This window comes from Syngnathoides biaculeatus, chromosome 11 (assembly GCF_019802595.1).
Source record: "Syngnathoides biaculeatus isolate LvHL_M chromosome 11, ASM1980259v1, whole genome shotgun sequence".
Taxonomy (NCBI): Eukaryota; Metazoa; Chordata; class Actinopteri; order Syngnathiformes; family Syngnathidae; genus Syngnathoides; species Syngnathoides biaculeatus.
The window spans coordinates 20,038,385-20,055,200 of record NC_084650.1 but is presented as its reverse complement, the minus strand read 5'-3'; the positions used below and the strand labels follow the sequence as shown (position 1 = coordinate 20,055,200).

The window sequence follows — 16,816 nt, the reverse complement described above, 5'->3', positions numbered from 1 at the left end:
TGCAAGCTCCCGGAGGAGCTCTGAGAGCTTAGGTTGGGGGCGCACATGACCATAGTATATATAAATGTGTAACATAAGAGATCAAATATTAAATCGATATGTATATGTATAATTTTTTTACCACGCTATGTACCTGTATATGACTATACAATGTGGAGTTTGAGAAAAACATTATACACTATTACACAGTAGATACGCCGTTTATTATGATTACCTAATTCTTTTTCAGAATTAAACTATAGTCCTGCACTACAATCATTTTGTAATATTTTTACGTAATCGGGCCAATATAATGGGCCAGATATTTTAGTTTCATTCCCAACTTTGACAGATGAAATAAACTTCAATAAGTATTTTTAAAATCAAAGTAAATACAATATTTCAGCAGAATAACTCAAAAGTAAGAACTATTTGTTGAAACCTGGGAGCTTGGGGGGGCTGATAATCAACTGTTGTATTAAAACAGATGTTTAACAAACGTTGGGTTTTTTTTTTGTAACCCTACTAACAAAACAATCAAACAATTTTTGCATCTGCTAAAAAAAAAAAAAATCATTTGGAGGCAAAAAGTTTTCAGTTGATAGCAACGTTAATGACAAACTGAGAAGGCACTATCAAAAAATCCGATTTGTAGTCTATTTATTTAAGAGTTGTTTGCGGCGGAGGTGTTGGGGGGCGCGGAAGGAACCTCAAGAATAAGCGGAACCGGGGGTTGTTACTGGACATGAGAAAGAATGATTGGCTCCTCCAGTGACTGAAATCTGAGACTCAAATCTCTTTTCCATGCATGGATGCAGCTGCTGGCAACCCCCAACCCACCCAACCCCACGCACATTACCACCAGCAGCAGCTCCTCACTGTCCTGTAGCCCTCTGCTCCGGCAACATGTCGAGGTGCCTCTCCAGTGATAACGCCCCAAGATTGCCATCCCGCATAACGACTCGGTCTGCACACCCGACTGACCGCTCCGCACTTCCCCGTTGGCGGAGAAGCCCAACGCCGCGCCTGCCAGCTAATGACAAGTAAATGACGCGACTGAAAGCCAGCCATCCCTCGCCTTATCGCTGCAATCAGAGGCGCGAGGAATTTCATACATTCTGCGCACGGCAATGTTGGAAAGAGCCTGTCAGAAATTTCATTCCAGAAATATCAGCTCTTCAAGCCGCGGTGACACTTCCTTCATTCCACCTTTCACCTGTTCACTTGACATAATCACCCATCTAACAGTGGTCGACAGGTAAAAGCCCGAGTATACGGAAATGGGATATTAGGAAATCTTTTTATAGAGCAGCTAATGTCAAATAAGCAATTATTGAATGGATGGCTTATCACATTGGCCCAGATGGAACAGGCTGTACTTGGAATATACTATGTATACGTTGTTTTTTTCCACTCCCTTTCATTTTTCGCCAGTGAAAGTTGAGGAGTAGGTCAAAAAAGTTAGTGGTAGTGATCTTAAAAGGACAGAATCTGATGAAAGAGGCAAAGAGGCAAACAAGAAGGCCTCAGAGGAAGCTCAACGAACCCTCCATGCAATCATAATTGGAGTTCTCGTTAATTTAATAATATATACGCTCACTGGACACATGGATACACTTGCACAATTTAATGTGCTCCAAATCAATGGTAAATGTAATGAGATGTTTTTTTTTTTTTTTTGCCCCCCCCCCCCCACTCATCCCCCGTCCCCTTCACTCACGTAGATAAGGTAATCAAAAATCGCGTTCTGATTGACTAGTTTTGCGTCTGCAAGAATGGGCGCAAAACAGATGCGGACGCTAATATGCTAATTGGGCGCAACCAGGATTGCATCTGTTAACTAAATTGCCGCGCAATTCATTTGGCGCATTGAGAGAGGAATATATGCAAATTGATTAATTTCGGAGATGCAATGTGATTTCGCTTAACCGCCATGAATTGTGCTGGCTAATTTTGCAACTTTAAATAAATCCCTCCTCTAAATGAAAGATGGCGGGCACCACTTTTGGGCTTGTGTAGTCATTTTTGAGATGCCGGCACAAATGATTGCTGCGCAAATGCAGCTTTGGAGGGCTGACTTGGAATCAGTCACAAAAAGAGGTCGAGCCATTTCACCTATGACAAACCTCCTTTCAAATCTGCATTTCTTTGCGTCTGGGTCATTTCAGTGCACTGCAAGTATGGTGCTGGTTTCTACCCGAGCAGTTTTCCGGGTGTTCTAGTCCCAAATTTTAAACACAAAAGTTAGGCAGGTTGGGCACATACCTTTTCATCCAATTGTGACGCAATCCCTCCCCAAAATTGTTAACACGATCGATTTGTTTTCAGGAAATCCGCAATGTTTTCCACCAATGCTACTAAATCCATCACAGAGAAAACCATCAGCTCTACCCAAATTGCAAAACCTTTTATATTGGCTGTTCACAGTACATACCGTAATTTCCGGCCTATAAGCCGCGACTTTTTTTCACACACGTTCAACCCTGGGGTTTATTCGGTGATGCGGCTATTTGTGGATTTTGTTCTAACGGCTGCAAGGGGGCACTTAAGCAAAAAAGGTAAGCGTGAGACCAGTGGGATAAATGTGCAGAGGCGTGTTGCTGCTGTGTTACTGCCAGAGCAGTTTTTTTTTTTTTACAGGTATGTTTTTTTTTTTTTACCAGCCCCGTTCGTGCTAACGTGTTGTTGCTATGTTAAGATAAGATAAGGTATTAAAACTTTGAAAACTCTTTCTGTGTACCATCTTTCTTGGTAAATATCTTGTGTTTCAATGTGGGCACTTGCGGCTTTTACGCAGGTGCGGCTTATGTTTGGACCAAATGGTATTTCCTTTACAGATGTACTGGGTGAGGTTTATAATCCGGTGCACTCTGCGGTAATTAGTGAGTGAGTGAAATTCAATCATTCATTTAAATCCCGCTATTTGGGATCTTACTAATTCAGGCCCTTAGTGTGACGCAGAGTTGCTCCACACAAGTGCAAAGCACGACCAAAAATCTGTTACGGTGGCTTTTAAAATCAAACTTGGTTATTTTATGAACACGTACAACAGCCCTCTTGTATGTGGCGCGCCATTTATAAGCAATACGGATTTCACAAAATGGAAGCTGCGTTTTATAACTTGCTGCACATGTTCAAACAGCTCTTAAACATAATAACCATTTGAAGTCCTAAATATTGCCAACAGCGTTAAAAACTATTTATGAGAAAATATGTACATAGAGAGACTTGACATCTTGTGTATTTTGAACCAATTGTGTATAAATACCCTTAAGGGAGTCTTTTTTTTTTTTTTTTTTTTTTTTTTACATCAAATAAGCCTTTCAAATGTGAGCATAGTGTGTATTCTCTCCAAGAATTTATTTTGATGAAATATTTCTATTGGAGCATTATTTAAAGAACATATGGTGCATTTACCAGGGTTTCCCGGGATCTCGGGTCCCAATCGATCCTGGTCTGGTGGCTTTGGACTGGATTCTGGCAGAGCATTATCTTCCGGATCCTCTGGCACTGCGGGGTTGACTGCATTTGGGACTGGACGAAACAAGGGAAGAAAAGTCAGTCTTTGGTAGTTCTCATACTGCATCACGATGACATGTTAACCCTGTCACAGAAAGGAATCGTTTGCATTATCTTTTGATATCTCTTTCATGTACGGACAAGGTTATCTTTGCGCACGTTGAGAACGTCTTGGAAATCACGATGCAAGAACAAATAGAGGAAGGACAAGTTTGCGGGCGTCTGCGAAACGGCAGAATCCCTGTCCTGTCGTAAAAAAAAAAAAAAAAAGAGCTCACATCGGCATCAGCAGACTCACTAACACAGACATCCACGACACACAAACACACAAAAGCAAAAGCCTACGATACACTTAATGCATGGCAGAATGAGGGTGAAGTAGTTATATATTAACTTTTTATTGCTTTACATTATTCATCACGTTAAAGGGCCATAATATGTCTTATTTATTGCACTGGCTTTAAGTCTGCCTGAAAAGAGGCACACTTTTGAGGAGGAGGCCAGGAAGACGAGGAAGAGGAGGGGTCGCTCCGGGGGGAACGTGAGGGGAACAGATAGTTTATCAGTCTGTCTGTAGTGATTTCAACACGCACACTTTGAAGTCTTTGTGCGGCGAGCGCCAGGCGGGTCGTCCGCGTGGCATTTACGAGGGCTCGGGCGGCAGACGCTTACGGATTGTTAGCCGGGCCGCTAGCGCGGGTTCCGCATTACGGTATCTGGTGCGTCGCGGCGTTTACGTGGCCTTTTATCTGCACGTGCCCTGGGCCTGCTCAGGGGATACGTGCGAGGAATAATGTTTGCGAGCGGGCAACTTCTTCAATGCAGATTTTACATGTGTGCAGCGAGGATGCGTGTACTTTCTGTCTCCGACCCTAATATGAATAGTGTGGAAGCCAGGAAAAAAACAGTTCCACTAGCTTTCTGCGGTACATAGATTGTTTTCGACTGATGTCACACAACTTCCGATTTAGAATGCGGGTGCCATCTTGGTTGTAAAGCATCTTTCTTTCCACTGCCTGCTGTGATCAAGAACCAGTGCAAAAAAACGGAGCAGTTAGCAACCAAACGACGACAACTGTGGCTGTCTCGTATTAGCGGAGCCGATCTAGCAGCCAAGCACAATACCCGGGTGTGAATGCAGTGCATGTCTCAAAAATCTGTATTTTCTGTTTCATTATAATAGGTTTGCAAAAACAAGTTAGCGCACCGCTAGCTGTTTCGTGAGTTGAGTTAAAAATGTAGCTGTGGAAGTGGAGATAAAGGTGCGGGCTCCACTTGGGACTCGTCCCGGTTGAACTTCTCTCTCTCTCTCTCTCCCTCTCGGTAACAAAAACGAAAATAATAATCTACATCTCTTTCGTTGGTATAATCAACATAATTTAACACAACGCTGACTATAATCACGCAGTATTGTGCGGTAAACTAACTTTAGTAGTGTGGGGAGACGGGTTGCTTAAAATGGATACCGCCGCATGACGAACCCAGCCATTGATGAATTTGACCTTTGTGATTTTTTAGTTGGTCCACGGTCTAAGCGCTTGTTGAGAAGAGGAGATAGTGGACGATGTCTGGATAAGTTACCGACGCCCACAGTTGTGTGCTCCATTTGTGTTTCTCCAAGGCATACGGGTCGATACTGTCGATCAAAGCGCACTTCTTGCCGTAATGGGTTCTTGAAACAACATCTAATGAGCACCGATAACTTTTCAGTATTTTTAGCCATCATGCATTACTTTTAAGTCATACGAACATTTGTGTAACTCCGGTCTGTATGCAAAAGCATTAGAGTGAACAGCGCGCCAGGAGAGTGAACCCATCCAACACGGCCAGGTGCCGTGGATGTAGTCACCTGGTCGAAAACAAGTCTACATTCGGTTTTCTTGCGCGCCCAAGCCCAATCGCGCTATTAAAACACATTTGTCTTCCTAATGCTCCAGCCACCACTTCACCAGCACTAGTGAGCGGTGCCGGGAGCCGCCGAGGGGTGTCAATAATTTATGAGAAAAGACAGCGGTAAGAGGTGGAAACATCGGCACGTCACCGCCGATACGAGGCGACACAGTGATCTGATTCACTCGGCCCGATACTGTTTTTTCCCCGCTGAGCATATGCGGCCCGCGTTGGTGCATGTTCTGACCCACTTTTCCGTGTGTACCGCTGACATTTCCCTTAGCTATAAAGACGGCAACCACCTCAGAAGTGCCAAGCCGCCAGAAGGAGGGAGGCAGCGCGGGGGGGGGTAGGATTGAGGGAGACAATGATAAAGCTGCAGAGGCGAGGAAGGAGGGAGGAAGGAAGCGAGGGGCAAAGAAAGAGTTTGCGTGCAAGGAGGTGAGTCAACATATTCTGAACCAGCGCGGCGGTATGACGGCAGCGCACAAAAGCGAACTGAGCAACAATGGAAGTGCACAATTTGGGTAGTTCCTCTTCCAGGCAACACAACAGACGGAAAACAAAGTGTGTGCAGGTAAAGCGACCGGAGAGGATGACTCATCCGACGGCGGAACCGTGATAAAACAATGCACGTATCGCACGCCGCGACTGGTCACCGGACCGCGAGCCCACAGCAAAGTGCAAAAGGCAAGAGGGGCGGACATATGGGAGATCTCGGAGATTTGGCAAGAGGAAGCGTTGGCATCGGGCTGCGCAGACAGAGGGAATGCGGATTAAACGCGATGACATCTGGGGTCAGCGCCAAGCACGGCCGACCATTTTGGACTTCGACGTTCACGCAATCATTCAACAAAATAGAAAATACAGGTGACACAAAGCTCATAAATTGTCCACCAACCGGTGGAGGCAGATGGCTGCCCCACCCTGAGTCCGTCTGCTTCTTCCGTTCCTGTTAAAAAAAATGTTTTTTTTAAACTTTTCATCAGCCTGCTTTAAAAATAGAAGCGCGGTTCAAACCGTGGCCCAAATCAAACGTGCGCTCAGATAGTTGCTCTTATCATTTGGTGGAGCCCCAACCTCGGAGAATTCACTCGCATTTTGGACGAAAAGTAACACTTTGTAACGAGAAGAAAATGCTTCATGTTTGGGCTCCTCCAGGAATGATACAAAAAATAAAATGCCTTGATACTAACTGAAAAAAAACGTCAAAAAGCCACGTCATGTGCACGTTTATTTATTTTTCTTTTCCACCATGCCAGTGCACAGAGAAAGTACAAACACTTTTGCGGGATTCACTTCTGAAGTCTTGTCGTCTTTCACAACATATTTTGTTGTTTTGCATACGTCGTGTGAGAAAATAGGAGCAACATTCCTCGTTAGCTGCGGCATCTAAAGAATTGTCTGCTGCCCCGCCATAATAATGACATTCAGTTGCCTTGAAGTGTATAATAACTACCTGCGTTTATGAACGTTCAGTACAAGACCAAGTGGATCTACGGCTGAGGAAGCGGGTTAGACTTTACGGTCTGGCATCTCCAGCGAAGACGACCCAGACGAAAGCTCCTTTATCTCAGTGTTTAATGAGCACGTCGGACCACACAGCGGGAATTGGCTGCAGGGCAAGCGAGTTTCGAGAAGCGACCGGGGAGGGAGGAGCTGCCTGCCGAACTTACCTTGTACATTTCGACAATTAAACGTTGCACGAGGAATGACACGATCTGAGAGTCAATGCCTCCCTGTTTGCCTTTTATAGTCGTTTTTAGAGTGCAAAAACTCGGGTAAATCCTTACATTAGGCCTTGAATTGTGTTTTGCACTTACTTGTTTGGAGTTTAAACTAAACGAACGAAATAAAGTAAACTTCAGTTTTGTCATCAAAATACTGTTAGGAATGTGAAAACTTACAAATAAAGGTCATGTGTTTTTTCCACACATGTATCATTTTCAGCACTAATGCCTCCTCCTTTACTCCATCCATCTATCCATTTTCTTGATGAAATGGATGGATGGATGGTATTATTCATTATGCTTACTTATATTCATCTGATGTATGCTTTGTGTTGCACCAGCCAGAGAAGCAGATTGCACACATGCTGGCATGCAAGGAGAGAATGCTGCACTTCAACTAAGCTGGTGGGTTTGATGCCTGGTTCAAGGGCACCTCAACAGTACTCACTAGCACTTCTCTGACCGCGAGTTGGCATTTTTACGGCTTTAGTGGAACTTGAACATGTGTCCTCCCACTCCAGACACCTCCTCATTTGACTGAGCTATGTTGCTAGTGTTGAACTTTATGACTGAAAACTAACTATCCATCCATCCATCCATCCATCCATCCATCCATCCATTTTCTTCACACCTTATCCTCACAAGGGTCACGGGAGTGCTGGAGCCTATCTCATCTGTCAATGGGTACACCCTGAACTGGTTGCCAGCCAATCGCAGGGTACATTGAGACAAACAGCCACACTCACAATCACACCTAGGGGCAATTTAGAGTGTCCAATTAATGTTGCATGTTTTTGGGATGTGGGAGGAAACCAGAGTGCTCGGAGAAAACCGACGCAGGCACAGGGAGAACATGCAAACTCCACACAGGCAGGGCCGGGATTGAACCCGGGACCTCAGAAGTATGAGGCCAACGCTTTCCAGCTGATCCACTGTGCTGCCTTTGGTTTACTCTTTAAAGTAAACGCAAAAATTGTCTTTTTTCACATTACCAATTGAGAACATTAAAAAAAAGTTGTATATGATTCCTTGCCTAATAAAGGGAGGAAAAATTAATAAATGTATGGTACAGTATTTTTGTACTTTCTTACCACATATTGCTTCACTGAACGTTTTCGTAAAAGGGCTGCAAATAAAAGCCCGTTGTCAAATTGTCAAATATATTATACATACGCGTAAATCTGACTGCTGAATCTTTTTAACGGGGTTTACTGGGGACAGTGATCGTGAGTGACAGAAGACTTCAAACCACGTTTGGGAAACAAGCGCATCCTCCACCGGAGATGAGGAGCAGCCGGGAGCAACGCGGACACACTTGAAGTGTGAAAAAAAGTTTCTTCGAACTTTCCCGAGTCAGATGTTTGCTTTCGACTCCCATTAAGTTCACAAACTTGTTTTCCCCTCGCTCGAGCCCGAAAGTCGACACTCGGCCGCGCTCGCGCAGCTGTGTTGTCTTTCGGTGGTGAGATCCGAGCTTGCAGGATGCTTGAAGTGACCTACATTGAAGAATAATGCAGCGCCGGCTTGTTTGTCAAATGATTGCGGCCATTTTTCTTTTTTCACCGTATCGGCTGAATACGCCGCCACTCGGACCTTGCTAACATCAGCAGCTCCTGAGATTCTATTTTCCAATCGACTGCCAGGATACGCTGCTCTTATCCTGCTATCCAGCACTCAAATATCAATTTTGCAAACACCCATTAACACACGCAGTCGAACTTTTTTTAATTATTTTTTATGCAAAATCAGCACTGCCAGCAGATCTTGCCCTTAGATAGATGTTACAGTGTGCCTGTGTGTGTGCGTTAGTGTGTTGTGAAGACTGTTCATGTAACACGTTTGTGTACAGCATGCTGTCAAATTCAGGATTTGTGAATGTGCTGAGTATGGGAAATATTGTGCGAAGCAAATGTCGGGTCCAAACATATCCAAGCAAAACTCAGTTATTTATGACCAGTACTTTTACTTGGCTTCAAATGGCCACTTGCACACAAACACTGTTTTATAAATATCACGTTCAGTTCTATCATTCCGTTCATTAGACATGTATGGATATGCACTTGTATGAACAGTATATATGTGTGTGTGTGGATATATATATAAGTGTGTGTGTGTGTGTGCGTGCGTGTCATGAAAAAGTATTTAAATTTGCTCACTTCAATGTTGAAGATTATCAAACAAATGTAAATATCAGACAAATATAACCCAAGTAAAAATAAAATGCTGCTTGAAATGGTGATTTTATCTATCAATAGAAATAAAACTACTCAAATCTACCTGGCCCTGTGTGGAAAAAGTAATTGTTAAATTGTGAATTTACTGTGGCAAATAATTTTTTTTGGTTCAATGACCACACCCGAGCATGATTATCTCCAAGTTTATATTGTGTGTTGTGTGAGTGTGTGTCTGCTGTGGCAGCAAATTCTTTTTTAGGTTGTTACACTTTCACAAAAATTATCATTTTTCCCCATGCCACTAATATAATTACATTGAGGGTTAAAAATTTGAGGACATCCTGAACAATTAACCTTTCATTCTAAATAATACTCAACATTTATATTGTGGTGTAGGGCAATGCATTTAATTCATAAAATGAGATGAATAAAAATAATAAATAAAACACAAACTGGGTGTGTTAGCAAAAAAATGCAATTAAATAAATAAATAATAAAAACTACATTGGCACAGGTATAATTTATTCTCCCTAAGTGACAAAATGGGCCAAAAAATGTCCTAAAGCCTGATATATATATATATATATATACAGTATATACACGCACATACACATGCACACACACACACACACACACACACACACACACACACACACACACTCCGTAGCAGTCGAGATCTGTCCATTTGGAAATCAGATGTCATACATTTTAATATCTCTGACTTTTTTATTCTTTATTTTTACTTATTCTATCAATGCTGTTGTGTTATGTACTCTATAATAATTTCTGTATACTTTCTGCTTCCTTTTATACCTCACTAAAATGTAGAATAACGCCTGCTGCTGGACTGTGACTTTGTTTTTTTACCTGTAAAAGCAACAAAAGTGAAATTGAGCTCGTTGAAGTCAACCACTACCTGAATATTGATAATGTGTGCAGCTAACGGTAAATAAATAGTTCATTTGAATTAGTGTGTGTGTGTTATGTGGGGAATAACACACCCAACTCCAACGATTTTTAAACGTTTTTAAAAAACACATTTTGTTTTCTGTCTCACTGTCTGAAGTCAGATCAAATTAAAACTCTCCTGTTTCAGGTCAGTCAGGATCACCCAAATTATTTCATTTAGTTAAATGCCACACTGCGTTATGTGTTGTTTTTGCAGAAAACAGTTGTGTAATTGGAGTTGTTCATCATATTCATGCACATTTTCATATAAATTATTGTTTTGGGTGACTCGCATTCAATCATGAATCCTAATTTGTGGCAACAAGTGAGTGTTCGTTTGTCTAATGATGTGTGATTAAATATGAAGGCAGCAAACTTTGTAGTGTGACAGATAATTGGTTGGAAAACGAGTTTGTGATGTTTTATTGCCAACAACGTAATTGTAGTGAGTTGCATGGCTACAAATTTTCATATTCTTAAAGGACATTGGAAGGCGTTGTTCATTTGTAAGCGCTAGTAAATTGTGACATTTTATTGCTGCCCATGATGGAATGTGTGCTCATTTACTTTGTATTCATAAGTTTTTGGCGATATTATAGTATAACAATGTACAACATCTTATCACGTGTTGCATTTAGTATACATTTTTATCAAACAAACCGTATTAAATGACACATTAAATTCCTTGTTTTTTTATTACAAAAGTCTAGCAGGAGATATGTAACTTTTAACGATGAAACTGCATTGTTATGATTATTTCATAGAAATGAGATGAAAACCTGCATTAGCGATGAGGACAGATTACACTTATCAAAGTTATTAAAGAGTTATTGTTATGTAAGAACAACATCTTGACATTTACTTGTTAATGGCTTCTGACTGAAAATACTTCTTGTAATTCTGAATGTTTTCATATAAGTACTTCAAATTATTACATTTGGTACACCAGTTTCAACATAATATGCAGTGTGTTGTCTGTCGAGTTTAAAAAGGTACACATAAATAAAAGGGAAAAATAACTACAATAAATATTGAAGGTTATACATTGAGTATACTGTAAAATAAAACTACATATTAAATGTGTATGATAAATTATGCACTTTGTATTATCATCTATGGAAGATTAATTGCAGGGCTGTTGTGGATTATATTTTATGATCTTTGCCAGGGTGTGTCTGATAGATCAGTTATTGAATATGTGTCACGAAGGGGCAAGTGTGCATGCTGACATATAAAAAAAAAAAAGTAATAAAATCGGAGAGGCCTTGTTGGAGGCCAGCGGAAGGCGGTCACGCTCGACACGCACGCGGCGATAAATGAAAATGTCACAGCAAAGTGAAACATGGCCGGAAGGCGTCGGCGCCGCGTTGCGTTTACCTTGTCCGACTTTCATGATGACTTTCATGGCTCGGCTCTTGCACACGCCTCCCTCGCGGTTCTCCAGGCCCTCCACTGTGCCGTTGGAGGTTGCTGGAGGAGAAGATTGAGAAAGGGGAGAGAAGATGACACGCTGGTTAATGAGCACGTCCGTAACGCACAGCGGTGATCAATATTTACAACAAGCAGTGATAAGCTGTTCAAGTGATTAGCCGTTCTCACAATCACGTGCCGGCTCATCTATCCCGTAACACTCGTTAACACAATCAAGTGAAGTTAAATGAATGGAACAACAGTGGATGGGAGGTGGGAGAGGAGGCCATGGTCGGAGTGTGTGTGGCAGTTGTCTATTTGTAGCAGCGATGCAGGCCAGCCAGAGTTCCAGCTCCTCCAGCGTCCCCATTCGGAGCCACATGCGCTCCGGCCAGCGAGTAACGCCGGGAGCTAACGCGCGTGCGATAATGTTTGTCTGCGGACGTGCGTGTCCAGTTGTGTGACTACCGTCTTTTCCGCTTGTTTTTCCGAGCGTGCGCGCTACGCCGACGTGAGCGAGGGGGCTCAGGGTTGAGGGCTGTTTATTCAATGTCACGCTCACTTTGCACACTGTGACACAATTGGCGATCTATTTTAGGGCCCATGATAATGACCTGGGAGACGGAGTGCGGCGCTGACCTTAACACTGAGTGGCTATGCCCAAGGCATAACGTACGTGTGTGTGTGTGTGTGTGTGTGTGTGTGTGGTGTGTGTGTGTGTGTGTGATATGCCGTGGAAGCTCTCAGTCTGGAATTCCCCAAATTATCTCCATCTCTATTTAGTCTGCTGTTTAAACAGACTCCCTTCCCCTCAAGCGATTTTGTTTCTCTTCCTCTTCGACCTCAACATCTCTGGATTATTTCTTCTTCCCTTTCGTCGACTTCATTTATACTTTTTTTTTTTGTATCCCTCCCTCACCGTCATCTCCCCGAGACTTCAGATGACCGCATAGTTACGAGCAGTGGGTGATGTTGTCATCCAGCGGCGCAGTTTGGTTCATTTCAGGACAAACTATAACTTAATATAACTATAAAAATGTTGTCCATGTTCACAGGACAACATTTGCACACACTTGTGCTACAACTCATTAAGGGCACACACACCAGAAAATTAAGCACTGGTTCCTACTGTCTGATGTGGGAAATACTAATCTCTGTCCCAAAATCGTGTTAAAAAAACAAACATACTATGACAAAAAGAATCATTCATCATAAAATCTCCCAACTAAAATAAACATCTCAGCTATCTCGAATATCCATCTTAGATCATTTTGTTTCTGGGTGCTTGTGAGGACAGCTGTTGCCTGGCTGCGATCACACGGCAGAAACTGAAGCACGACTGCGCCCTGCCTCTGGATTCCGGGCAGACGGCAGACAGGAACAGGAAATTGAGCAGACAAACACTGTAAGGAGATTACGCCAAAAACAGCACCACAAGGATTGTGAGATAAATGTACTGATTCGGGACAGATACAGTTTCTATTTGAATCACTAATCTGTATTAAATAAAAAAACACACGACAACAGGACCATCTACAGATATACTGCAAATGCTGGCTCACCACTGAAGTCCTAAGAACAACAAAATTTAGAATGCCAGATTTTCGCCACTGTTATTTTCACTTTTTTATGGATTTAATGCATTGGATAGTTTCACGGTTGTCATGCTGGTACAATATCACACTAGTCACACAGCAATGGACCTTTTTGACTGGCGATCTTAAGCTCCGCCCCAGTTGCCATGTCTCACAAGCTTCCAAAATGGCGACTGAACAGAACAGGTTTGAAGTCGATTCTCTATCGCATATTCCAGATAATATTGTGGTATGTTTTTTTGCCAAATGCGTCAGACTTGTCCAAGTGAGTTCTACAGAAAGGTCTCAACTAGTTCACGCAAGGATATGTACCAGGAATTAAGATTTTGGACGGAGCAGGACGCAATGTCAGAGTTACAGAGAAATGTTGGCGATCGATGCAAAAACGTTGGACGCCTCACAAACTTCATATTGAAATCCAACAGGATAAAATAGTGGAATTGTACTGTGCATGTAAAGCAGGGTGAGTACTTTTTAGCTGGAAAGATCACGAGTAATTGTAGTCTTTATAAGTGAGTTAGGTTCCATTTTGCACAAGTGCATTTAAACAATGGTGATTAACTCAGTACCGTAGTCACCAAATGAAAAAAATTGACTTGGCTCGTAATTGAACCCAGTGGTCTGTCTTAAAAGTCTGATGTGATACAAATAGGCAAATAGACATTTCTCTTGCATGACATCGCGCATTTAGTATTACTAACCCGACTCTTCGGCATAAAACATTACACACACATACAGCCTTGTCTTTGTTGATATTGTCCACACTTAGTTGTACGTGTAGTCTTAACCCATTGTAGACACTTCGTCAACTGTGTTTTAGGCTTTGGAAAATTAATCAACTGGGCCCCTTGTAACCTAGCCGTATATCTTTCATCAGAAATGTGCGTACCCCAAGCGCACGTGAGGGCCATTTTCTTTGTAACATTAACTTTTCAAATCGCACGTGACTGATAACCAGCATTGCTTGTGGGACAACATGGCGGCAGGGGTGTGTCAAGCCAGGGGTTTAGACAATGAGGCTATCTGATTGGCTATTATTGTACGAGTGATTGACAGATCCATTGCCAACTCACCAACACACCCCATGGGTAGAAACACAAGCCATTACCATTGGAAACTGTGGAAAGCTGAACCCAACTGTACTGCTTTGCTGAAGGACAGCTGACTATACAAAGAGAGGCTAAAGCTATATGTACACTACGTCCCAGGTAGGTACAGCAGCTTAATTTCAAGCCACCAAGGACGAAACCGGATTGTCGTGAGACAATGCGGCACGACGTAATGGACAAACGTGGCAGGTTAGGGTTGCTGTGGAGGCCCACCAAGATGTTGGAATAGGGTTAGTTTGTAGTAAAACTGGATGCAGGCAAATAAACCTGGCAATATAATAATAATAGGGTGTAAGACACCTTGCTCTTCTGAAAGCTTTTGTGCAAGAGGTCGATTATTATAGTGACAGAAAACAAACAGAATGGGACCTCAATTTAACGGACTCCGATTTAACGGACTCTGGATTTAACAGACTGACAATAGTGTCCAGTAAGAACTCACCAGCAGGGTACGTTTTGATGAACTTTGAAACTTTAAAAAAAAAAATTAACTCAAGCTTTTTAAAGTACTCGTATCATTCTCGACTGCACTGGGTGTTATTAGGCAATGACAAAAATGGATGAAAAAAGATTTTGTACTATATTAGGCCACAAAAAAGTGCTTAAATTTAATGGATGACCCCTCCCACCTGTTAGTCTGTTAAATCAAGGTTCTGTTGCATTAGTAAACATTTATTGAGCGGCAGAGCGTGTCTCCCGCGTTCTAATGCCGACTCTGGACCTGGGCCCCACAGAGGAGCTTCCTTGAACCCTGCCCCGCCCACAAATGCACACAAAAGCTACCCGGTGCCAACATTTCATCCGTGAAAGAATGCGGGAAATGTGAGGGGACCTCATCAGAACGTGACGGATCAGGAGGGAACCACGGTGCGGTTTTGAGTCTCCGGGACTCAACCAGCCCAATTTCCCTGGGCTCATCACAAAAAATTCCGAAACTGACACGAAAAAAACAAGCGAGACTTCAATATGGAGGGGGGTTAACAAATGGCCAAATATCACACAGCAGTCTAAGTAAGTTTCTTTCAGCTTGTCCCTTTCGGGGTCACCACAGCGTGTCATCTCAGATGAACGCACATATATGTTTGGCACAATTTTTACACCGGATGCCCTTCCTGACGCAACCCTTCTCAGGGAGTGGAGGCCCCGGTGGGATAGGAACCCACAACCCCTGGTTTACCAAACCAGTGCTCTAACCACTGAGCTACAGGGCCTCACTATCGCACGGTAGTCTAAGTTTCGGATAAATGGGGCTGCCGAGGTGGCCGGGGAATGCAGTGTAAACACAGCCAAAGCTACAGAAGAGCTGTAGGCTTGCTTGAGACTCTGGACTCCCACGTGCATCGTTGCATCCAAAGGCAGTTTAACTAAAGTTATGGCAAATACAGTTCAAATTGGCCTCCGCTGCCTGAAAATAATAATAAGCATGATAATAACGCATCTTGTTTATTCACGCCGCATTGTCGTGAGTACAATTGGTGTTGACTTTTTTGTTCCTCCAATGAGTCGGCAAAATAGAGGACAACAAAAGAGTACATTGCAATGTCAGGTCTGAACTCAGGTGCTAAATTATAAAAGGAGCCACAAGATTTTGTTATTAGTCTGGCCAGAGTGCGTGATCATGTGCGCAATTAAGTGCAATAACAACACCTAACGAGCAAATTCTCGTTTGAAGACAGCAGGGAGGCAACAAAGAATCAACAACATATAACGGACGAAAATAAAATGGACAAAAAAATGAGGGGCATGAAAACAAATACAACGGATTACATCAAGAAGAATTTATACTCTGAATCTCTTGGTGTGGGTTCGCACGTGTGAGTTTGAGTTTGGTTAAAAAAAAAAACTTGTTGCATTTCATTTCCTTTATCTCTGATTTTTCTATTATCTGAAGCCTGGTGAAGATCAAAAAAGCAAATACTTCTTTCCGGTTAGTAAATGCTTTTCAACAACTCGTCTTGTAAGATAACACCATATAAAAAGAATATGGGACACAGCAGATGGCATTACTGGCTGGAAAGCTATACATTTTTTTTTTCCACCAAACTCAGTCCAGTTTGTTGATTGAGGGGAAAAAACGTGATTCAAATTAACTGTTCCGAGCTTTTCCGAGGCCAAATAGGTACAGTGAAGAAAATAAGTATTTAAACGCTTTGTTATATTGCAAGTTCTCCCACTTGGAGGGGTCTGAAATTTTCATCGTAGGTGCATGTCCACTGTGAGAGAGATAATCTAAAGAGAAAAATCCAGAAATGAATTATTTTTTTAACGATTTATTTGTGTGATACAGTTGCAAATAAGTATTTGAACACCTGAGAAAACCAATGTTAATATTTGGTACAGTAGCCTTTGTTTGCAATTACAGAGGTCAAACGTTTCCTGTTCACCAGGTTTGTACACACTGCAGGAGAGATTTTGGCCCACTCCTCCACACAGATCTTCTCCAGATCAGACAGGTTTCTGGG

The 16,816-nt window shown here is 42.4% G+C and overlaps 1 protein-coding gene across 1 annotated transcript in view; it reads right to left on the bottom strand.

The window, feature by feature from the left end:
* efnb1 (ephrin-B1) overlaps positions 1-16,816 on the bottom strand; it is a 77,756-nt gene that overhangs the window by 4,276 nt on the left and 56,664 nt on the right. Inside the window, exons 3-4 of the mRNA XM_061835037.1 lie at positions 11,618-11,710; positions 3,397-3,513 (exon numbers count right to left, since the gene is read on the bottom strand). Coding sequence (XP_061691021.1) covers positions 3,397-3,513; positions 11,618-11,710 — 210 coding nt within the window. The remainder of the gene's footprint in view (positions 1-3,396; positions 3,514-11,617; positions 11,711-16,816) is intronic.